Source organism: Carassius carassius, chromosome 44 (genome assembly GCF_963082965.1).
Source record: "Carassius carassius chromosome 44, fCarCar2.1, whole genome shotgun sequence".
NCBI lineage: Eukaryota > Metazoa > Chordata > Actinopteri > Cypriniformes > Cyprinidae > Carassius > Carassius carassius.
In genome coordinates, this window is record NC_081798.1 from 6,448,020 (window position 1) to 6,473,736 (window position 25,717).

The following is a 25,717-nucleotide window of genomic DNA, read 5'->3' on the forward strand; positions in this document are numbered from 1 at the left end:
TCAGAGGTGTTCCGATGAATCATCGCTGAAATGCCGGTGCTTCCTTCACTCGCTCACTGACTGAATACCTCTTTCTGGCGAATTCTCTCGTAAGAAACAACAAAGTGCAGATGTGTGTACGAATCTTTAATTAAGATATTGATTTCACAGTGTTAACAGTTGCAGTGATTTTAATGGGATTTTCTGAGAGTGATTGAAATCTAGACTGTCAGTGAAAATGATCTTTAATAATGTAAATGTTATTTGCTCTCTTTCTGAACAATGAAAGATTAGTAGCAATATTTATATCACATTAACTTTCAATGTTAAATTCACATTTAATATAAAGTCAGTCGTATTAAAAATATGTTAAGGCATGACACCTATATCTGTTACTTAAGTAAACAGACAGGGTTTTATAATAAATTACATAAATTGGAGTAAAGGCTGATGAAATATATACATTTACACACACACACATACATTACATACATTTTATCTATATATCTAAATAAAAATAGGCTCAGTATATATGACCCAAAGTAACTAGTAACTAACTACTTGAGTAGATTTTTTTCCCGATACTCTTTTACTCTTACTCAAGTAACTATTCAAGACTAGTACTTTTACTTTTACTTGAGTAAATATTTCTAGAAGTACTTTTACTTTTACTTGAGTACAGTTTTTGGGTACTCTACCCACCTCTGTTCATTTGTCATTGATTACGGATTGAGAAACATAGGTACTAGATTTACTTGATCCAAACATTCTGCAACATAATTGTAAACCATTCTAAGAATAGGTGTTTTTTTTTAGTTTTTAAAAGAAGTCTCTAATGCTCACCAAGGCTATTGTGAAATATTATAACAGTTTAAAAGAACTGTTTTATATTTTATTGTATATTTAAAATGAAATTAATTTCTGTGATGTCGAAGCTGAATTTACAGCATCATTACTCCAGTCTTCAATTTCACATGATCTTTCAGAAATCATTTTAATATGCTGATTTAGTGCTCAAGAAACATGTCTTATTATTAATGTTAAAAACTGCTGAATTTTCTGTCAAACTGTACTATTTTTTTTAGGATTCTTTAATGAATAAAAAACACCATTTATTTGAATTAGAAATGTTTTTAATGCATTCTTGCTGAATAAAAGTATTAATTTCTTTCAAAAAGTATTATAACCCCAAACTTTTGAACAGTACTGTGCACTCATTAGCATCTCCTATATCTAGAAGATATCCACCTCTTCCATTTGCTCTCAAAAATGTGATAAACTGCTACCAATTGAGACCATTGACAAGTATGCAAGTTCGTTTTTCTCGAATACATTGCATGAAATACAGTATTCTTAGCGCCATGCTATATACTCTCACAAAAGCTGTCAAAAGCCATCACTGGAGTGGTACCTTTTCAAAAGAAACATCTTTGTACCTAAAGTGTCCAAATGTGTACAAGTACATATCCTTGACTCAAGTCTACATATTAGTACCTAAAAGTTATAACGTGCAACTTTTGAAAAGGTACCGCCCCAGTGACAACTTTTGTAGCTTTATTTTTAAGAGTGTAGGAACATCCCAATTCCTCTTCATATCACAAATATGTACCTTCTATAATTATTTTAGCCACGCACAGGAAGTTTTATCCATTTGTGATATAACAGTGAGTCAGAAACAGAGTCTGTACATGATTGAGAATCAATAACATGTTCCTTTTGTTTTGCAGGAAATAAACTCAATAAAGACCTGAAACACTACCTGAGCCAAAGGTTTCCGAAATCCTCTGCTGACTACGAGCTTCAGCAAACCATACGTGACAACCTCTACCGCCACGCTGTGCCTTGTGAGTACACTTATTCTCTATACTGTACACTGCTGTATGTTGCCCTACTTCATTCTTTTGCTAAAGTTCATGTGCAGAAGCTGTGTGAGCCTCAAAATGAAGGCTGGACTGTTTTTTCTGAGGCAGTGGAAGGGAGGACACCGTCAATATTCAAAGAAATCCTCCTTTTGACTGAATAGGTGGCAGCCATGTTCTTGGAGAGGAGTGACGAAATAGTCTGTGTTTTTTTTATCCTTGTAGAGGAAGAGAGTATTGGACATATTTGCAGTTGAGTGGACGTGCTTCGATTCTATTAGACTGATGTTTCTAGAAGTCCAGAGATTTTCCCTAGTGTATATCCGTCTATAGAAACAGGCAGAGATTTTCATGTATTTTAAAGAGGTAACGCTGTAACTGTGTGTGTATAGAAAATAGACCTTTTCATATGTACACATGCTACCAGTTACATTTAAATGATTTGATACTAAAGCTCTGCTGCAAAACCTAGTAAGCTGCCTACCTAGACAGCATTTTAAGGCATCATTGACATCATCAAAGCTGTTCTAAAAAGTAGGACGCAACATTGTCTTTTGGTATTATCAATGATTAATCCCAGAAGGTATTGAAAGGAAACACTGTAGAAAAAAATGTTGCTGCAATTAGTTATAACAACTTAAAGTTTATTGAGATATCTTACATAGCCAACTTAACTAAATTAGACAAACGTTAACTAAACTTATATGTTAAGTCTGGCATGAACACGTAATTTTTTTTCAGAAACAACACGTATATTAACATAACTTTTTTGTTAAATTTTAAGCTGTGATAACTTATCCTAGAATTTTTTTTTTACAGTGAATGCACTGTAAGGAAAAAAGTTAATATTTTATGTCGCTATAGTATACATTGACAATAGGTAATACAGTAGTTAACATTAGATAACCATGAACAATACTTTTACAGAAATTATTTTAAATCTTATTTTATTTTAATTTCTCCATACACTACCATTTAAGTACCATTGCTTTTTTTCAGCAAGGATACATTTTACTTATCGAGAGTGACCAGTAAAGACATTTATAATTTTACAAAAGATTTATATTTTAAATTAATGCTCTTCATTTGAACTTTCTATTTGTTTAATAATCCTGTAGAAAGAAAAAATGGTTTTCAGTATGAAATAAATGCTTCTTGAACAACAAATCTGAAAATTGATGAAGATTTGCTTGTGTGAAGACTATAGTATTGACTGCTGAAAATTCAGTTTTGCCATCACAGGATTAAATTACATTTTAAAATCAATTAAAATAGAAGTTATAGTATGTTCATTGTTAGTTCATCATACCTAATTAATGTTAATAATCTTAGCAAAATCATCACAGACAAAGTGAGAGAAATATTGATTGTAATTATACACTTTTTTTCTTTTACTTGATACTTTGTTTTTCTATTTTATTTTAGTATAAAGAGTTTGACATTACCATGGAGCAAAGGAGAACTCCAGCTTTCCATTAGGCAAGAAACAGCAAGGCAGCTCTCTGGGTTTTTTTTCTTACAGCTTTGATGACATTCTGCTTTGTGCATAAAATAGTTTTGATAAGTCATAATATTTGTAGCAGCACTTCCAATGCTGTCTAGTTGAAAGGAAAACCCCCACTCAGCTTTAAACTGTTTGGATGGTGAGTTTTGCATCATCATCTGGTTAATAGAGCCGTAGACCGTCTCAAATGAAACACACTGATATGACAGAAAGTGAGTGGCTGTGTGTGTGTGTGTGTGTGTGTGTGTGTGTGTGTGTGTGTGAGTGTTTGAGAATGATTGATAGACATGACACAGCTGGAGGGACAGATGGGAAGGAAGGACAGATAGTAGTGGGCTCCATCTCTTTTCTCTACTTCATCACTGTTTCATGGATAACAAAAACAGCAGTAGCCTCCCACAAATCAAAGCCATCCATATGTGTGTACCCTGAAAGACAAAAATCATTGGCTTAATTATGAAGTGAGCCATTTTTGCCACTATTAGCATCAAACAGAATTGGTTTGATTGAACAATGGGAGACAGAGAGAGCGTTTGGGTTTTGTTTATGAACAGTTATTGTTACTGAAATTGTATGCTTCACCTTTAAAGACATGATATTTAGATTGTTGGCATTGAGGACAGATGAGACATGTGAAGGAGGTCATCTATGTGAAACTAGAGTGGGGGGATGTGTCCAGATGCTCCAGAATCAACTTCTAAAGCAGTTCAGCGTTTGCGAGTATTCATATAACAGCAGTTCATGCTGATCTGCGGTCAAAATGTATCTGTCGTAACTTGATAAACAAGATGATAGGAATGGCTGGAGATGATCTAGATCACATGATATGTAGAAAATGTGAATTTGGCTTTGGATCTGGTCAACCACTTCAGTTGGAAAACCGATCATAACTAGTTTAAAGCCAGTTGCACACTGTACGGTTTTTCCACAAATTTGACCCAAGTCAGTGTACACTACGGTTCAAAAGTTTGAGGTCTGTAAATGTTTTTTTTTTTACTTTCATTTTCACTAAGACTGCATTTATTTGATAAAAATACAGATAAAAACTATTTGATCTTAAAATATAAATATATAATTCCTGTGATGGCAAAGCTGTATTTTCAGCAGGCATTACTCCAGTCTACAGTGTCACGTGATCCTTCAGAAATCATCCTAATATGCTGAAACATGTCTTATTTTTGTGGAAACCATTGTATATTTTGATGAATTTGACGAAATCTTATTTATGTATATAATATTTGTATAATATAATTTATTGTCTTTATAGATCGATTTAGATTTAGGTTGGTTCCAGCAAGATGCAAACATGTCTTGATGAAAGCATGTGCGTTTAATATGAGGTTTAATGGAGCATCTTGCTGTCAATTACCTGGTGATTTTACATGACGTGATGCTGGTGAACATGACAGCATTGAGTCAAGATTGATCAGAGCTTGTGAATGTGAGGCTGGCTGTTTGGATGTGTGTGAGGGTCAGTTGATGCTTATGCATGGTGCAGCGGACGGGTGCAGCTGTCTCTTTTGTGCAATGATGGCCCGAGCATATAGTTGCCTCACCAGGTGGCTGGGAGTGTGTGTATAAAGATGTGTGTGTTGTGTGTGTTTGTGTTGGGGGTATAATGGCCGGCTGGAGAAGAGTGACAATAAAGGCATGTGACCCTGAGACAGGACTGCATGGCACTAATACAATTATAGATACAGAGGCAGATTCAGCTGTCATTAATGTATGTCTTCCATGGCTAGCGCCTCTTAAACTGAGTTGAAGTGGTAACACTTATGTATTTATTTATTTCCCCAAAGTTCTCTGGTATACTTGATATTGATTAATTAGTCGTGGCATTCTGGAATCAAATATTTTTCCCAGACAACATAGTTAAGTGCTAGTTTCATTATAATTGTTTGTTTTACATATTTTTATAATTTTTATTTGTGAAAATATTAAGTATGTGATGAACATATGTAAAAGCAGTAGTGACAGTAATAATAATAATAAAAAAATAAAAATATTATTATTCAGTGGAAGTTTCTGACCAGCCAAATCATTTATAAATTATTATTTTAATATTATTAACATGTATACATCAGTATTATTATTTGTAACATTATTATATATATTATATATATATATATATATATATATAAATGATAATTTATAATACTTTAAAATGTTTAATTATTATTATTTTATCATTTACTTTAAATGTATACAATAAAACATTTCTGTTCAGCCAAATTATTTATAAATTATGACTATTATTATTGTTATTATAAAATATTGTTTTAATATTAGTATTATTACTATTATTATATATAATTGAACATTTCTGTCCAGCCAAATTTCTTCATTCCTGGTAACTGTGATAAAATATGAACAAATCTGTCTTGCAACCTTTCTTTTCTTTCTCAGACAAAAATGTTTTTCGTTGAAACAGATGCAAGCAAAATGAGCTACTAACTAATGTAAAATGTCCTGATGCACTCTCAGAAAACAGGTATAAAAGTTGTTACTGGGGCAGAACCTTTCCAAAAGGCACAGCTTTGTACCTAAAGAGTCCATATTGGTACCTTAAAGGTAGATATTAGTACCTAAAAGGTACAAAAGTGTATCTTTTGAAAAGGTACCACCCCAGTGACAGCTTTTGTACCTTTTTTTCTGAGAGTGTGTAAGCTATGAAGCCAGATGTCCATTACACATATCATTCTCCTTCTGTGTCTCTTGTTTGTCAGAATAATAAATTCTGTTTATCCCAATTCGTTTCTCTCATTTTGCTTCCAAACCTCAGCTCTCACAGCTAGAAACAGGTACATATGAAATGCTTTCGTGACTCTGAGTACATTTGAATTCTCTGATTTGTTGTGCTGTGATGCAATAGCGAGGAGTGCTAAAAAGGCTTTGCCCTTTATTCATTCTTGTTTTTTCTCATTTCGCGTTCCACCTTTAAACAGTCAACATAACAGATGCCACTGTAACTGCGTTCCCTCCCTCAGTGTTTTCACATTTCCTTCTCAGTCCCTCTGTTCTCATCTTCATCTATCAGTCTATTTAAGCCTCTGTGGTTAGCCAGCCCCTGCTTGCCCTCTCTTGCTCCCCTCCTCTTTCCTGCATCTCCACACCCCCTCTTCGGCTCTCTCGCTCCCTCCATCCCTCCATTTGTTTTTCTGCTCAGTAGCAGACAGCAGGATTGCAGCTGAAGACAGGTTGCTGCTGCGTTTTCTTGCCAGAAAGAAAGAAAGGATTACTGTCCGGAGGCTGCACCGCGGTGAGGCAAGTCCATCTTGTTTTTCTGCATGCTTTCAGTCTCGATCTCCTGAGATGCGGGCAGCAGATTAGAGGGTTTGTGGGTGATGTATGGGGCTTAGTGCGTGTGGTGGATGCCTCATATAAAGGGTTGGATTGGGGGTGGGGTTGTTGTGGGGGTGGGGTCGGGGTTGTAGTGGGGTTGAGTCAGGGGAAAGAATCATAAAAAAAGTGAAAAATTTTACCTTTCAGTCAAATCTCGTTCACAGGGACAGATGGCTGCTGACTGAGAAACTTTCTCATCAGTATGATTTATTTTCAAGCTATTGTCTATAGAGTTCTTTTGGGGCATGGACCTCACTTTTCCTCGGCGAGCATGTGTGTGCGTGTGAACGCATGTATATGTGTGTGTGATGGAATGATGATGTGGCAGAGGAGTACGGTGCACTGAAGGGCCATCACCCTTGATGTAATGAGCAACGATCAACTCACCACCTGAACAAAAGCATCCAACGTTGAAGCAGTGCAGTGAAATTCAGTTTGTCACTGCCCTTCGCACCACAGTGCACACTACGGATCCCTCATATGCTGTCTCTGACAGGTTACTGCCCAGTCATATGTTGTCTTATGATGTTAGACATCACAAACATTGTTGCTAGGTAGATCTCTGCATCTGAGAGAATGTCTGTTCATTCTGTGACTCGTAGCTTTTGTTATTTCAACAAAAAGCAGGTGTTTTTGAGTCGAATAGGCAAGAAAACAAATGCAGCTGCAAATTTGCATCTTCTTTTTAGCTAATTGTGTTAACGTAGTCTTCACAACCACCCGTGTCTGTGGGAGCTAGCTAATTAGCATTTAGCTTGTGTGCTACTCTGTCTGCTGACAAGCAACTCGCTTTAACCGCAGGCTTGGAGACGGTTGATCTGAAGAACGCCTCGGTTGTGAGTCAGCTACGATTAGCAGATAGAAGAGAGATAATACCTGCAGGGAGCACAAACATTCGGGTGAGTTTTAGCATTGACTGTCTACATCTGGATGGTGTGCTTTTTCGCTGTGTCACATGGTTTAATCAAGGATGTGGTTTTTGCCATCCAAGGTCTGGTCCTCTCTGTTTGGGTTCGTCCTGTATTTCCAGGCTCCATTTTGATATGTCAGCTCAAGCTTCATATCACTGAGAAAGCATATGTGGGCGGCATACTAAGAAATTTAACGAAATGTTCAGAATCCGAATCCCATTCCACGTTTTCTTTGGCTAACACCTTGTTCGGCATAGACGAGTCTTCTCAGGCAGTTCTTGGCCTGAATTGCCCTTTCACTCACAGCGCTTGACATTCTGAATTCAAAGACATTTTGTGAATTAATTTGCAAGTCAAATACACCCTCAGAAAGTGTTGATCACCGTGAGACTGGACTAACTAGAGACCAGCATCAGGCCTGTCCAGGGGGCACTACTTTGGATGAGCGGATTTAAAAAGAGGTTTGGGGAACAAAAGGAGAAGAATGCCTCTTCAGATACCACTCCATTCATGTGCTTTGTCAGAACAAGAAAGACCAGGACTGGCAATCTGCAGCAAGCCTTTTTTTTTTTTTTAGATGTCCTTCAGAATTAAAGGTTGGAATTACTCCTGGAAAACTAAAGTATCTTCAGCTTAGTTTTCAATTGTCCTTCACCCACATGGAATGACATCTACACATACTTTCCTTCCTTCATTATAAACCGACTGTTCATTTCTAAATTAAACTGTGCTGACTTTCAACGAGACATTTTTCTAAATATCTTCAATGTTTCAAAAACTTCTATGATTCCATGTTGGAAAAACATGAGGCTTACAGAACATTCATATTTAAGCGAACTATTCCTTTAATCATGTACCCATCACAGAAAAGCTCTAAAGATGCAGCTCTACATGCATACTAATGCCTTCACCTCCATTTTTCACACAACAAAGTGATTCTGGTTTTCTACAGAGGTTGGAAATTTGATGTTATGTAAAAGGTGAGCTTTAAATCCAAATCACAGCTCCACGGGGCTGAGAAGATGATTCACGCTGAGCTCCACCCCAAAATAGAAGCTCATAGACAGGCTTCACGACACAGTGTGTTTCTGTCATTACCTCTGGCCTATTTCCTCAGGGTTTCATCTGGAGATGCGTGTTTGTCGTTTTGCCACTGCAATCATTCAGCTCTGCGGGCAACACAGGAAGATTGAAAGATTTGCTTGAGAATTTTGGGACTTGTTTGATTGATGAGGGAAGTAATTTTGTTGAGTGGCTATTAGTGGTCAAACGGCTATTCAAAACCAGATTCTTTTAATTCTTTAATTTCAAGTTCACACGCACATTTTAAGCTTAATGTTGAAAGATTCAGAACAATATGGGGATTTTATCCCCAAGTGCAGCTGTTTGCGCACCTGTGCATTTAACTGACTGTCATCGGACTCCTCCTCTTTAGTAACTTCATCCGATCCTTCATCTCTGCATGTGAAAAAGTCCCTTATAATATCATTTAGGGCACTGATATCAACAAGATTGAGCAGACTGAGATGCGCCAGATAGTTTATGTGAACTTTGCGTGCCGTAGTTACACAGGACTGGCGGGAAATTTGCATTGATACACCTTTATCATATATGTTATGTCGTTTATTTATATAGGTTAACTGTTTTTGTGGTGTTAGGAGAAAGCACCAGAATAATAATTTAATGAAAACCTAATTTTTACAAAAAAATTGACATTGAACCTATTTTTAGAATTTTGTGAAAATGTCCCAGCATGACATCCGACAGGTTTTCCCAGATCCGATCACAGATATCAAGAAAAATGTCTTTTTTTGTCCATAAAAAACATCAGTGCGGTCCAGTGTTGTTTTGGACGCTTGGAATTTTCATTGTACAGACAAAAATAGTTAAACATTCTTACCATCTTATTTTGTGTTCCATAGAATTAAGTAAATCCCTTTAACTTCCATAATGAAACACATTTCTGAACTTGATAATATTTAGTAGGAAATCATGTAGCATGGGACTTGAATTTGTCTTTTGGGTTTTCTTAGGATCATAGTTTAGATTAATTCTCTGTGCACATGGACATAATTCCATAATTAGGCTCAAAAGAAGCAAAGTTTCCTTACTTTAGCAAATGAAAACAAGTCTCCTCTTGTCTTATATAGAAAACCTCCGACATTCTTCTTTACAAATCCTCGTTTTGTACTTCTAATTAGTGACTGTTGTTTTGATCTCTCTGCTGCATTTCCATGTGCGTCACTTCTGAGCGGCGCATGTGCAAAGCTGACCTCAGGTCTAATTCCCCCAAAACTGCTTTCATTTACAACAGTGAGGCGCAAGCTAGATTCAAGTGATTATTAAGTTTTGAATATGGACATTTTTCTTACAAAAATGCATGTAATGTAATGGGGAATTTTTATTTATGGTTGAACTAACCTTTTAACATAACTAATACTTATTTAAAAAATATAAAGTCAGTTTTGATTTCACATTCTTTAACTGCCATAAGACTAAAGATTTAAGACTCATTGGTCAGCATTTTGTCTGCTTTTTATGGAGGCTTAATAAAAGAAGGCAAATGACTCCGGCCAAAATGTGGTAACACACAGAAGCCCTCTTTCCTGCTCCTGCCGTATGCCCCAGTGGCCTGTTGGAGTTAAACAATAGTATTGTATGCATGCACATGGTTGGCCTGACCAGCCTGATTTTTATCTGCTAAATCTCATTCAACCTCTAATCCCCATCCGAGCCTACCATTTGATTGCCTTAGTCACGTCATATTTGTATATGTACATGTGCAAGTGAGAGAGAGAGTGTGTATCTGTCTGCAAGTGTGTGTTGGAGAAGAAGGAGGGGGGATGTGGTGGAGAGAGAGAGAGAGAGAGAGGTGGGCGGGCGGAGGTGGATGAGTGTGAGCCTGAAGATGTTTAGCTCAGATGGTGTTTGCTGTGCGAGCCTCTCACATTGGCTGAGCTTCAACGCTGGGCTGGACGACTGCTTTACAGAGAAAGAGATTGAGAGGAAGAGGAGGAGGAGGGACGACAGACTGGGCAGCGCTAGCAAAGATTCAAGCATCTGATGCTCACCAGATCAGGATTCTGGGATTTTCTACTCTTTGTTTTCATTGGATTTCATCTTGTAGTGCAAGATCTTGAGTGTGTTGCTTGCATTGGAGTTATCAGCTGCAAGATTTTCGGCTGAGGTAATTTTGCCATTTTCCCCCTAAATATCACCTGGACTCCCTGGCTTCCGGGGTCTCACAGTTGGGGTGGGGAATGAGGGATGCAAAAAGAGTGAGAGAAAGCTGGGAGCAGGAACGTGGGGAATGTAGCTGAGAATGTGACCGATGTGAGAGGATGTGATTCGTTGAGGATGGCAAAATGGTGCACCGCTTTAGCTGCTGGAGCGTGCGCGTACGTGCTCGATTGCTTGAGCGAGTGGAGGTTGAATTAAGCTGTGGTCACTTGACATGTTGGAGGCCATTATGTTTGAGTTAAGCAGTGTGGCAGGTGTCTCTCTCTCCCAGCCCCCCTCCCATCCACTCCAGTCCTATGTCTGTCTCTCTGCTGCAGCCGCTGTCTCCAGCCATATCTGTGTCTGAAAGGCTTTCTCATGCTCTCTTTCTCTCAGCCTTTCATGTAAGCTCAGTAAAGATGCCCATTTTGAAGGGTTCTCTGTGTCTGAGTGGTCTTAATAGGTTAAATAGCTATATTTGCTGCTGTTTTATGTAGATTCTTTGATGAAGATTTGAGCCATGTAAATCTGGAACCAGGAATAGGCCTGCTGTGTTTTCGTATTGCATGGCATTTCCCTTGTGAGCTCTGTTTTCGTCTATCAAATCAGCTCATCAATGCATTGATCAATATATGCGGCAAAGCATTATTTGGCATGCATTGATCAGTCGTTTTGGCACAGTACATTGGATTTGATGGAGTCTATGAATTCTGAAACCATGCTTTGTTTTGAAGTGGAGGTCTTTTTGGGGGATATGCTTTTAGAAACATCTCCATTTTGTGAACGGGTACTTGTTGGGTGGAAAATGCTCGAATCGGGGATCTGTGTTGTGGATTAACCCTTTGCTAGGACAGATGGTTCTCTCTCCCACTGAGCCGGAAGGGCTGGCTGTCAACATCAACATGGGCGCACATCCCCGAGCCTTTCCTGATCATGAGTTTTCCCTTTCCCAGTGTCTCCCGATTCCAGACATGAGATGCCAAGTTTCTTCTCTCATGTCTCTCTCTTCAACCTTCTGTTTTGCCTAGTGTAATTCATGCTGGCTCAAAATAGTTGACTAACATACTGGCCAAACATACTTGAATTTTTTTTTTTAAATACACCAGCTTGTATTTATAGATGACATGCACTGAACAGTGGTGCCTCATTATAATATTGCCAATGCTGCCATTTGCTTAAAGCCTTATGTTACAGCTATGGTTGTTTTTGCACTCCGGTTCATGTTGTGCCTAAGAACAATACTTTACCATGGTATAATTGCTGTAATGCATTGTTACTTGCACTTACTTATTGCTTTGATAAGTCATTTAACAAACTTTAGTTATATTTGATTGTGCAGATGTGCTAGTTAAACAATGATTGGTTGGTTTATGTATAATGTGAAATGTTATTAGCATTACCAGTGCAAACTATTGTGCCAGTGTGTTTTGATAAATCTGTAGTGATCTGACAACAGTTTGGGGCATCAGTCACACAGAAAGTAAGTAGAGGCTCTCAAAGGCCTTTGCTTTGACAAGACTGTCAATATCTTATATCCCTTTGAACTCTACTGACGTCGCCTCCAGCCTGGACATGCCATTTATTTGTGCTTCGCCTTTTGATTAATGCTTCTGACAAAGTATAGGTGCTTTCTTTTTGTACTTCAAATATTCTCTCTTCTAGCACATGACCGTCCAGATAGGCAACAGATGGTTTAATAACTTCAGTGATGTTGTCAAAGGTTAAAAGTAAAAAAAAAAAAAATGTATTTGGGTGATCAACTTATTTGCTTGTTTAGTGTAATTTGATGGTGTTTGTTTCATCATTTTACAGAGAAGCTCTAGCCACTAGGTGTTTGTAGCCCTGCTTGCGGCTTCAATCTTAATGCAAATCAAATGGCCTTGCAAAAATTCATCATGTAAACATGCTTTGTGATGTGAATCGAGAGCCGCATTTCATTCCAGTGTGGGGAAAAACTGGTCTAGTATTTCTGTCTGAGCCACAGTTAAGTTAGAAAATGCTACATGCTATAGTTTACACATTAAGTACACATTATTAGTAATTCTACTTGTGCTTTTTATTTCTCAGAATTGATTTTCTGGTTTATTTTGTATATGATCCTTTCAGAACACAGATAAAAGTCTCTCTTCATTTAGAAAATGGGAATGGTTGAATCCATTAAATCAATTATTTTTTTGAAACAGGAACTTGTGGCACTTCCCTCTTTTAAAAGTCCATTATCTTTTAGTTTTATTTGTCGTCACATGTGTGAACAATGCATTGCTTATTGTTAATGCTTATCAGAAGTAGGTGGTAAATGAAGAGATACATTCTCATTTAATTGGACAAAAAATTTATATACAAGTACGAGTTCAAGAAGCAGCATCAACATTTTTTATCCATTTCAAATTTTGTAGTAAATTTTCAATTTGTGCAACTCTTAAAACACCAACTTTTATTAGTACACTAATATTTGATATTTACTTGAAATGGTCTCAAAGCAAACATGCACTTGTGAGTATAAAGGGGTCACATGACATTACTAAAAATAACATTTGTGTATTTGGTGTAATGCAATGTGTTTATGTGGGTTAAGGTTAAAAAGTTTTTTTTTTTGATCTAATAACCTTACAATAATCACATGATCCAGGATTAATTTTTATATAGGCAAAAACATGATTTTCCACATACTGTACATTATTGTTGCTCCTCTATGCTCCGCCTTTCTGAAATATGCAGATTTTTACAAAGCTCAACACTCTGAAAAGCAAGATGAGCTCTGATTGGCCAGCTATCCAGCGCGTTGTGATTGCCTGAATACTTCAAACGTATGATGGAAATGTTATGTCCCTTACCATAGTGTGATGCCATGTCCCGGTGCGACGAGACAAAACCAAGAAAATCCATTACAATTGAAACATTTGTTGCATCCAGTGAGGGTATTATTACTGATTATAATGACTTATACTGTCTTTTTATGCATTGAGTTACATTTAAATAGTAAGTGGCAAATTCTTTAAATATGAAAACATACTTACAGACTGTGCGTCAGAAGTGCCAGACTATCCTTGCAAAGTTGGAATTGCCCCCACTTTATAGAAACAGCATTTGTGCAAACCCGGCATTGTAGGCTACTATCCCAGGAAACAGTTCTCCCCAAAATGTGCTACACACACACACACACACACACACACACACACACACACACACACACACACACACACAAATATTTGGGTTGAAGTGTTCTGGAACAGTGTTGTACTGTTGTACAGATTTCTAGTTGTGTCCTCTTTTGGAAGGCCAAACAAAGTAGTTTCACTTTCACAACGCAACACACAGCGTCTCCATGACTAAAATACTAAGTTACACCCTCTTTCTTTGCGTAAACATTTGGGCGGTATTATGCAAATTGTCCCACACAGTGATGTACACAAATGGGGGCGTGTTTAAATGAGCCGTTTTAGGGGGGCGTGGACAAGTCTTAACTTTTTAAAAGAATATCTCTGTGGGTGTGAGACTTTAGTCCTTGCAACTTTAGGGATCTTATCTACTCACGGACATCTTGTAAGGAGGAAGGAAAACTTGAAATCACATCATATGACCCCTTTTAAGTTTTGCCACTCATTTGATTTGTTTCATCATTTTTCCAGTCATGTCACTGCCTTTCATTTATAGATTATAGAGAGAAGCACATGCAGGGAAAAAGGAAAGATGACAAGAACGAAAAAAGAAGGAAGTAGGGGAAGAACGAGAGAGAGAGCAGCCTGTATTACTCACTGGGTCAGGCTCATGAAAAATTTAATCAAGCCATGCAGATAACAGCTTCAGCTCAGAACAAACACATCCCAGTGTACGAGAGCATTTTTCAATTAGTTTTTATGTATTTAACTGGGAGGGCATCAGAAAACACATGAAATTGCTTCTGTGAGAAGAGCGCTGAAGATTTAGCATCTCAAACTAACCCAGTTTTTGTTGTAAAAAATATTGTAATCATGCTTTTATTTCAAGGCAAAATCCACAGGCCCTTTATAACTTTGCAAATGCGCAAACATCTGAATGCTGGTTTAGTAATAGTCTTGACTATTATTAGAGTGATGATGATAATGAGTCGTTTCCAAATGCGTTAACAACAGCCTACGCTACACCGCTAACTGAATCACGGCCGTGAGGCTCAGAGTCACTTAAAGCGTTGCGTCTGATTGATTGCCTCTCCTGTTACTGCAGTATTGCTCTCTAGGAATGCAATACCTCCCGTTAAACGCCTTGATCCGCTTTATAACTGGACAATATGTTGTATGTCCGATTTCACAATGCCAGGTAACTTGTGTTGTGGCTGGGAGAGGTGAAGCTGACCTACTATGAAAGAAAACAAAGAAGTTCTTTGTTGTCTGGATTGGGAAAGGAAAGGGTGCTAGTTTCACAGTGCTGCACACCTTTTGCTTGACCTTTGAGGATTTGAATATGGATGCATGCTAATTTTGAAACTTATTATGTATAGGAGTCATCAGACTGCTGAATTATACAGGCTTGGTATTTATGTCCACTTTGCAACTGTGATTTTTTTCCCTCATTGAGTGATTAGTATGCACATACACGCATACCGAGTGTTAAGTTGGTACAGAGACCAGGGTTTTGAATTCAAAGCCTTGTTACACTCATGTGAACCTAAAGCTGACATCCAGCTTTATGATTCAAAGCTTTAATTGGTGTGTCTGTTTATTTTATGGTGTGCGTGTTTATTTTATGGTGTGCATCATCAGTCAGTTAGCATTGTGCCTCTGCAAATGCCATTTGACAATGTTTTGCTAAAGCTATTTCTTTTGCTCATACTTAGAGATTTGTTACCGGGAGGATTTTGATTGGATATGTAACCTCTAACCCATTTGTGCTATGGACAGGAAAGATAAATATATGTTGTAGTTTGCTCTTTTCTTTTGTGACATTTTCTTTTGAAACAGGAAGTTAGAGCAGGATATATCGAAGGGCTGATCACCTTTTTAATAAACAATGATTATAATTTTTTAATAATTATTATTATTAACTTTTTAATAATCCCAATGATTTGTGTATTGTTATTGCTAATCAGAAGTATTGTAGAAAGCATGTACTATTATGCTGTTGTGAGAGCAAGATGTTATATATGTACACACATATTAGATTTATATATTCAGACTTATAACTAGATATTCTGATTTATTTCTGTATATTCAGAATTACTATTATGCTATTGTGAGAGCAAGATGTTTATATATACACACACACACACACACACATTACATTTATATATTCAGAATTCTAAATATATATTCAGATTTTAAAATGGTCTCCAGACAGTGTGAACACATGGAGACACATATCTCAGTATGCAATGATCTGATTGACTTGAAATTACAGGAGGTATATAGTAACAAACATATCAATTGGTTCAGACATCAGGTAGGATATTAGGGCTGCAACTAACGATTATTTTGGTAATCGATTAATCTGTTGATTATTTTTACGATTAATCGGTTTATGTACTTATATTTTAGTTTTTTCCATTTTTTCCCCAAGTAAATTATTAATAAATGGTCTTTATCCTTCAGCATATATTTTTAAGAGATTTTAACCATATCCTCATATCCTCATCAAAAATATACCTGGAGTTGTTTTATTGTGTTAGTAATCCTTTTGTTGAACTCTTCTGCAATCAGAACACTGACCCATACTCTAGCAAATTTCACAAGGAGATTTCAAATAATGTTTTCACCATGGCAGTCCTTAAAGCTCCTAAAGTAGTTTAACATCCCGAACAAAGCTTATTAAGGAATCTTTCAGAACATATTTTCACGAAGAATAAGGATAAAACAGAATAAAATTGCAGTGCATTGTATTTTATTATTTACTGGGAAACAGCTTTATAGCTTTTGCTGTGAAATTGTAAACAATCCTTCGAAAAAAGTGCCAATGGCATGAAACCTGAATGGAACTCACAATTTAAAGTAAAATCCATCAGAAGGTTGTCCAGAAAAAAAAAATTGGACACACACAAAAAACCTGCTGTGTGAAAAAGAGCAGTGAATACTTAGAAAAAAAGTACATTTCAAATATCTTTAAACATTTACCCCTCTCATTCAGTCATAATTAGGCTGCATGACTGAATTTTGAACTGGTAAACGACAAACTGATCACAGAACAGGTTTGTAAAGCTTTAAATGTTAACTGTTAAAAAGCAATGTTATCAGCTTTTACGACTAAACATTTGCAAACAACATTGTACTGGAGAATCTGCACAAATGAAAGTCTTAGGGGCCGCTCTCAAATCGCGCCTAAAAACGTGTGGAAAACGCTAGGCGCGCCGCTTTCTCCTTCTTTCCAAAGCGCTCGGGCAGAAACGCCCCTGAGGTGTCTGCCTTTGCTAAGCAACCATGACGTGCTCTCTCCTTGAAGACGCGGAAATTTCAGCAAAGGATAAATGGATTTGCAGCTCAAAAAATCGCTTGCAGTAGCTCTGCTACTAAATTTATTTCAAAATGGAAATCCATATACAACTATGATCAGCTGTTCCTTTTATCTTGACTGAGCTTTTAATGTTGTTACGGGTAAGGATGAAGCTGATTGGTTAGTTCTTGTCACATGACCCGCGGTGCGCTTGTGGCAATCTGAAAAGTTGAAATGTTTTAACTCGATGCGGTGCGGTGTTGGAAATAACGAACTTGAGCGCGCAAAAGACGCGATATGTGAACGTCCCCTTAAACAGTTCAGTAGTGCAGAGTTTACAGGTTACTCTTCTTTTTTGAAGGCTCAAAGTAAAGTACTCCCACATCATGCTTGAATGCTGCAGAGACGCTGTTCGGGAAGCACGTGACATAAAACGAGGCCAGCTATTGGCTATTCGCTACTTCTCCTGCTGTACTGGCTGAGTAAAACCTCCGGTGGCTCATTACTGCCACACTTTGGTCACCGCAGATTTGAAATATGCACGAAATGAGCCGCTTACGGCAAATAAAAGTTATTTAGCAACGAATCAATGACTAAATTAGTTGACAACTATTTTAATAATCGATTTTAATCGATTAAATCGATTCGTTGTTTCAGCTCTATAGGATATTATTATTATTTTGTATTTTTTTTAAATTTGTAATCTGAGCTCAAAAATGGAAGTGTGCTTAAGAGATAGTTCACCCAAAAATGAAAATTCTGTCATCATTTACTCACCCTCAAGTTGTTCTAAACCTTCATGAGTTGCTTTCTTATGTTGAACCAGGAACCAGGAACTAAATAAAGTTCCAGGTAAAAAAAATGCCCCTCAGAAAGTCCCTGCGCATGAGGTGGTACTTTTTCAAAGTTCCGGAACTTTCGGGGGCGGGACCTTGGCGCTAAACATGCTGATCAGTTGAGTTCACGCAGCATTGTGATTTCAACCAGCATTTATTCGGATCATTTTCAAAATATTACTGTTGTTGTGTCATGAAATGTAATTTTAAAAGTATTTCAGGTGAGAATGTAGTTGTTTAAAACTCAAATCTGTGGTTTATTTCTAAAGACAGCGCCTATTAAAAAATGTTTCTCGCCGATTTCGGAGACTGTCAGCTCCACGCGATCAGAGGGGGCTCAGTGCTCATGTATCCACCGAGAGCAGCTTCACCTCGGCTAGACCTTCTGGTGTGTGCCGCTGGCTCTGATGTCTCTTTAGTGGTTAAACAAAATATCATTCGTTTTGGGTAAATCTAACAGGTAATCTTTGGTCTGTATTTCCCTGAACTAAGTACATTTCTGCTGCTATTATTATGTTTAAATGAAAATGAAAGGAGGCAGTGGTATTTGATATCCTATTTCGTTTTATTGTAAATATACAGAGAGGAAAATTGCAGTAGCCAAGACGATGTTATCAAATACACTGCTGTTTGCAGAATCACAGGATTTGTGTCGTAGTGGACAGTGCGCAAAGTCGAATGCGCAAATACCGAACTACCAAGGATGCAAGTCTGAAATCAGCGTACTTTGTATTGAGAAACGCGTGCAGACCTACGTCACAAGACTATTTGCCTAATCTTCCCGGTACTTTAGACCGCGGTGGAAACGCAGAAGGCAACTGGTCTGGGGGGAAAAAAGTTTCTGGTACAATTGTTCCGGGTAATTTCGGTGGAAACACAGCAATGAAAGAAGATATTTTGAAGATTGCTGGTAATCAAACAGTTAGTGGTCCCCTTTGACTTCCATAGTAGGAAAAGAAATACAATGGGGACCACCACCTGTTTGATTACCAGCAATCTTCAAAATATCTTCTTCAAAATATCTTCTTTTATGTTCAACATAAGAAAGCAACTCATGCAGGTTTAGAATGACATGAGGGTGAGTAAATGATGACAGAATTTACATTTTTGGGTGAACTATCCCTTTAATGGGTACGTGAGCTTAATAGGCATGTTTACCCTATATATTCAGACTTTTTCTGTGCAAATTTTGATGACTTAAAATGGTTTAAAATTAAATTAAATTTTAAATTGGTTAAAATAGGGATGCATTGATCTGATACTTAGTATTGGTATCGGCTCCGATATTGGCATTTTCTGCTGGATTGGGTATCGGTCAGACGAGACCGATCCAAATCCGATATTGTGCATATACTATTCTGTGCTATTGTCAAGCCCCATAAAAGAACAAAACAAGTCCAAGTCCAAATCCAAGTGTTCCAAAGCTGTTCCATAGTTTAAGGTGAAGTACAGTAGGCCCTACCTGAAATTTACACCTTTTAAAAAGAAAAACTCAATAAACTTTCACACAGATTTAATAAACTACACATCAGTATCCCTTTCCTTTGTGCTTTGAACTTCTCTATGTGGAGCGCTGCATGTTTCGACTCCATATTGCTTTAAGCGCATTACCGTATTTTTCGGACTATAATTCGCACCTGAGTATAAGTCGCATCAGTCCAAAAATACTTCATGATGAGGAAAAAAACATATATAAGTCGCATTTATTTATAACCAAGAACCAAGAGAAAACATTACCGTCTACAGCCGCGAGAGGGCGCTCTGTTTTCAGTGTAGACTACAGGAGCACTGAGCAGCATAGAGCGCCCTCTCGCGGCTGTAGATGGTAATGTTTTCTCTTAGTTCATTTCTCTTGGTTCATGTCAAATTAATTTTGATAAATAAGTCGCACCTGACTATAAGTAGCAGGACCAGCCAAACTATGAAAAAAAGTGCGACTTATAGTCCGGAAAATACGGTATTTTGCACACGGGATGTGCATAAGCACTTTGTGCTGCTCTGGATTGGAGCTTTTCGTATTATAATTATTTTGCGCAATGAAAGATTATTTATAGTTTTTCTTGTTCTGTCATATAATACTATTAATAATCTAATGTATTGCACAGTAATAGAGGCAGCAACATATATATTGGACTCCTATCTATGTTGCTGCCTTTATCACTGTGCTATACAGTTAAAAGAAATGTCTTTTAATTTTATAGTTTATATACAAATACATATACTTGTTTCATTAATGTATTTTACAACAATACAAAGAGCATTGTGAAAGATTTTTACCAGATTTAGAAAAAAAAGATATTTAAAAGGGCAGTGGGTTTCACAGTTTGTTTGGTGACAACAAATCTGAAGGAATCTTTCCTAGGCATGTGAGATAATGAACTGTGATGCTTGAGATGTTTAAAGGAATTTGAAGCTTGATGGAGCAGAACTCTACAGGGTCTTCTCCTGACTTCAAAATAGCGATTGTGCTTGTGAATTGGTCTTGCCAGACAATGCTTCAGAGAATCAAAATCACCTTCATGTCATTCCAAACCTGTATGAAGTCCTGTGATGTGTAGATTGTAGGTCATATCAGAAACCTGAACTAGGGGCTTCAGAAACACAAAGCTGGGTACTGCAGTGCTCCTGGAATCTCAACCGCTAAAATAAAATTGATTTATCAGACATGGCTATTTTTAGAGCTTGTTTGTGTGCTTGATGTGCACATGGCATTGTAGTTTTTCTGATGTATTTTAGAACGTGTGATGTTAAATATGTCTGCCTTTGGTGCTTTCAGGTTCCTTGCTGGCTTAGCACTTCACAGTGCAGCTATTTTTTACCCACTGCATGTATTTATGTCATACGCAAAGATGTGTAGAGAGATCAGGCTCCATTTTGTGGAAAAAAAAAGATAGACCTGGCATGGAAATGTTTTTCCTTTTTCAGTAATCTACCACATCCTGGAATGAATTCTATATTTATTTATTCTTTTTGGGGCATTGAAATCTTGAAACTTTGTGTCATTTGAGACACTTGATGAGAAATGGCTTAAAATAGGGACCGGTCTTTCATTAAGAATGAATGAGCCTCTGTTTTTGCTGCCAAATCACTGCACTCATTCCAATTCCGTACACAGCTCTGAGATTCCGTCCTTGTCCTTAACTACATGTTCACTTAAAGGATTAAATCACCCCCAAAATTAAAATTCTGTCATGATTTAATCACCTTTATGTCATTCCAAATCCACATGACTTTCGTTCTTTCATGGAATACTTGAGATGTAATTTTAAGAAATGTGCTTGTTCAAAAGCAAATCTTTTATGATGCAAAAACACAATTGTGAGCTATATTCAAAGTCTTCTAATGTCATATGACAGTCCAAACAAGATTTTCAATTACTCATTTTGGTGTGTTCAGTGAAACATTTGATAAACAATCTATCTGGTGATAGATTTCGGTCAGTTTTTCACATGTCATGATCATTGTAATTGATCATTGTCATTTTTGTAGCTTAAATAATTCAGTTCCAGTCCACTGTAACTAGAAATACATGACGTATCAGAACCATATGGAATATCTGCATATTTTAGAGATTATTTTTAGTTTATCATCTGATGTGTATTATATATCAATTGGCATTGCATAATTAAATGTGCATGCTCATCTCTTATGTGTTTGCATTTAAATGACCTTTATCATCATCTAACACTCAATTCAAACTTTAAAAGTGCTAATAATTTAATAGCAGTTGAACTGTACATTCATAATGTACATTTATTAAGCTGCGATACTTAATGTGACAAGTGGAGCGGGGCCGAGAGCCGTGGGAACGGTTTTTTGTAAATGGTTTGTAAATGAGCGACACCTGCTCCACTCACCAGTCTCGAGTCCCACGGAGGAGATCGGAAGGATACAAAAGAGGAGCGACGACAGTGAAGGACGAGAGAGGACCAGGCCTGGACTTTATTTTGTGTTTTGGTTTTGTTTGTGCGCGGCAGTCGTCCGTGAGGTGCTGTTGCGCTGTTTTGTGTTTATTTTTTTATTGAAGCTTTGTTTGAGTGTCCGCCGGTTCCTGCCTCTCTCCCCGTGATTGTGAAGTTTTTATACTGTTACACTTAAATTCACTTCGTTTAAAAACATTGATTTGATTTATTTAGACACAATAGTATAATAATTTTAATATTTACCATTTATTTGTTTTTGGACAAATAATAATGATGATTATTTTTTTTCATATCTGCCAAAATTTAAATATAGGTACATTCCACAAAGCATTTTTGTCTTCCATGGAAGAAACAAAAGTAGTTTGGGTTTAAATTGAGGAGTAAATGATGACATTTTTTGTTCTGAGTGAACTACTCCTCTAAAAGCAAATGTGTCAATTATTTTGATATACTTATTAAAATTAGTGAAGCTACATCTCCTTTAAATTCCCATGCAGGAAGCGGTATTTATCCAGATTTCCTTCCGTAGAGAGGACAGACTGATGCTAGCTCACAGGTGAGAGGAAGAAAGGCCGTTCAATATGACGGACAGATCCAGAATCAGTCATTAGTGGAGTCAACAGCTCAGCCAGGTTTAAGCTACATGGAGTCTAAAGGGGATTACTGCCTGACAGACTGATCCAGAATCAGACTGCATGTCAACATCTCAGCCAGACCTACCAGACCTTGACTTACACCTAGGCCAAGAACAGACTAAAAACATTTACATTTATCATACCACAGAGAGAGGGATGCAGTGCATTTTATCTACACCTTTGATGCACTGTATATTTTCTCTTAAGCACACTTAAAATGTTAGCTCAGGTTTTTGTCTGTATTTTATTTTACAAAACCATTTTACACCCTCTCTGTGACCTGTAGAATTAAACAGGCTGTTTTAAGTAACTACCTTTATCTAAGGCATCTAAATGCAAATGGCCTTTGTTATGATTGGCTAACTTCTTTGCATATGAAAACTACTGGTGTAGTTCACACTGTCATTCATCAAGACAGGCTGTGTTGTTGAATACTGAACAGCTGTTGATGTGTAAATGTTGGAGGTAATATGTTAATGCCCTCATAGCAGTTACATCAAAACTGTGACGATTACAGAATGACCTGGAACTTATTTTCCATAAATGGTCTTTGTGTTGCGCAACTTTCCAGTCTATCTTTATATCAGAAGAGTGGGGTATAATCCTGTTTTCTGTGAAATTACCTTTTGAAGATGGTTTACAATCCACCTCTGTGAGGAAAACATATGAAAAAAAGTAAATATGATGGATCTTTTAAACTTCCCTTTTGGGAAGGAAGATGATAGAATTTCCCTTTTCCACTTTTGAGTAAAGAAAAAGGTAAATGTAAGACATTTTAAAATGTATATGCAATATAAATATAAATATTCCCAAATATATAAATTTTCTGTTATGAGAAATAACTGTCATATTGTAAGAAATATGCTGGCAATTGTGAAAATGTACACCCGTTTTCACCACGGAATAAAAACACAGTTGTTGTGACTCTATCTCACAACTTGAATTGTGAGATAAAATCTGCAGAAATAGTCTAAATTGCAAGATTTAAATTGCGAGATGTAAACTCGGAATTCTGACTTTTTAAAAAATTGTTTTCACAACTTCACAATTTAGACTTTTTATCACAGATTGCAAGTTTGAAATTCTGAGAAAGAAAATCAAGAACTGCAAGAATTAATTCAAAATTCAAATTTCTGAGTATATAACTCTCAATCCTAAATTTGTATCTCATGATTCTGAGTTAATATCTCACTATTTTGAATAATGAGTCAGAATTGTGAGATATATAGCTAATCTCAGAATTTTCTGAGTTGTCACAGCTACTTATTTACATTTTATTTGTTCTTTGTTATAAACATGGTTCCATATAAATGCACAATTACTATTTATTATTATTTTTATTATTTTTTTTTTACTCTGAGAAGGAAAATGACTTCCATTAAAAGCACTGTCCACATTGCGCATAATATACCAATATAGTTTGAAGTTATATTTGAGTGTGTGTATGTATGGACGTATTGCATGTTCCCAGGCTGCATTGTGGGAACTCCTGATGCTGATTCATTGTGAAGCACCACTGTTCTTTTCCGGAGAGAGAATGTCTCCAGCCACACATACACTTCACTGCTTGGAAAAAACAGCGAGTAGCCTATGTGGTAGCTGCTACAGCCTGAGACGCTTGTGTGTCAGTGATGGAGTTATCATTTAGCAGAGGGTTGTAAACCCCCATTAGGTAATTGTTACTCTTTTTGGCCCTGGATCATGCCATTTGGTGACAGTAACCCCTTCTGTTCACAATCGCTGACCCAAAACTGATGAGTGTGTGTAGGCTGGGATCGAACAGCTGCAGATTGTGATGCTTGTTGTCACTGCTCCTCACCTTTGGTCCATTTAGCACTTGGGCACCCAGCGAGCTTTCAGTGTTGTTTTTTAAGTCATGGAAATGAATGGACTATAAATTGTAGGGAAAATCATGGATATTTCTGAAAATCATAGGCTCTCTTCTTTTGCAAATGTTTCTGTTAAAAATAATGACTGGTCTTTTAAACTTTCTATTCATTCAAGAATCCTGAAAAAGTGTATTATGATTTCCACAACAGCAGATTTTTATTTAAATAAAATTGTCAATTTTGTTAGCAAATCGATCCGAATTATAAGTCCTTATTTAGTTTTCACAAATGACTGAAAATGTTGTGGAAAATTCATGGATTTGAGGTACCAAACAGAATGTCAAAAAATTGGGAAAATTAAAAAATATATATTTCATTCACACAGTGGAAGTCAGTGATAACTAAATCTTTGGTTACCAACATTCTTCAAAATTTCTTAAAAAAAAAATCTATAAATAATAATTTGCCAAAATATGTCAGTGACTCAAAGTTCATATAATACCTAAAAATAAAAGCTATTTAGCAAATACAAACCCATTGCATGCCTGATATAAAAGTTCATAAAGGTGCTTGCCTTCACAATGTTCATTTTTGAGAGTGTTTTTTCCACTGTGTGGCATAGTGTGTGTCTGATATAAAATGGTTTGATCCCCTCAGAAATGATAGACGAGGCTCTCGGAGATTGTATCCTTCAAGGGTTGTCCATAGCAACAAGAAAATATATCATCATGTGACACTTATGCTATTTATATATTTGTGAATTCATTTTTCTGCTTGCAGTAGTGACATTGGTTCACATTTGTGCATGTTGTGTAAAGTGTATAGTATATATGAACCTAAGTGCTTTGTTTTCTATTTATTGTTGATAGGAGCAGAACTAGGGTGTGTTATTGCATGATTCAGTTAGTGAGGTGAAGGTGAAAATATACCACTAATACTGTCATTGAGTCATAACATGAAGATGATGTGTAATGCTTCTTGGGCATCTAAAGCATCTAAAGCTACTATATTTGCATCTCTGTGTTGCTATCAAAACATTTCTCTTTTGTTTGAGCAGGCCGTGTTGTCAGCTTCTGGCTTGACCAATAGCATTTTCTTTTACAATTTAAGCAATCTGTTTTCTATTTAAATATGTTTTCAAATGTAATATATTGCTGTGATGCAAAGCTGCATTTTCAGCAGTCATTACTCCGGTCTTCAGTGTCACATGATCCTCCAAAAATCATTCTAATATGCTGATTTGCTGCTGAAGAAGCATTTCTTATTATTATCAATGTTGAA

The 25,717-nt window shown here is 36.8% G+C and overlaps 1 protein-coding gene across 8 annotated transcripts in view; it reads left to right on the forward strand.

Moving 5' to 3' along the window:
- The window catches only part of LOC132126336 (membrane-associated guanylate kinase, WW and PDZ domain-containing protein 1-like), a 127,375-nt gene that overhangs the window by 56,089 nt on the left and 45,569 nt on the right, over positions 1-25,717 (forward strand). For all 8 annotated transcript variants that reach the window (XM_059537542.1, XM_059537540.1, XM_059537536.1 and 5 more), the window contains exon 2: positions 1,707-1,823. In XM_059537542.1, the coding sequence (XP_059393525.1) occupies positions 1,707-1,823 (117 nt within the window). The remainder of the gene's footprint in view (positions 1-1,706; positions 1,824-25,717) is intronic.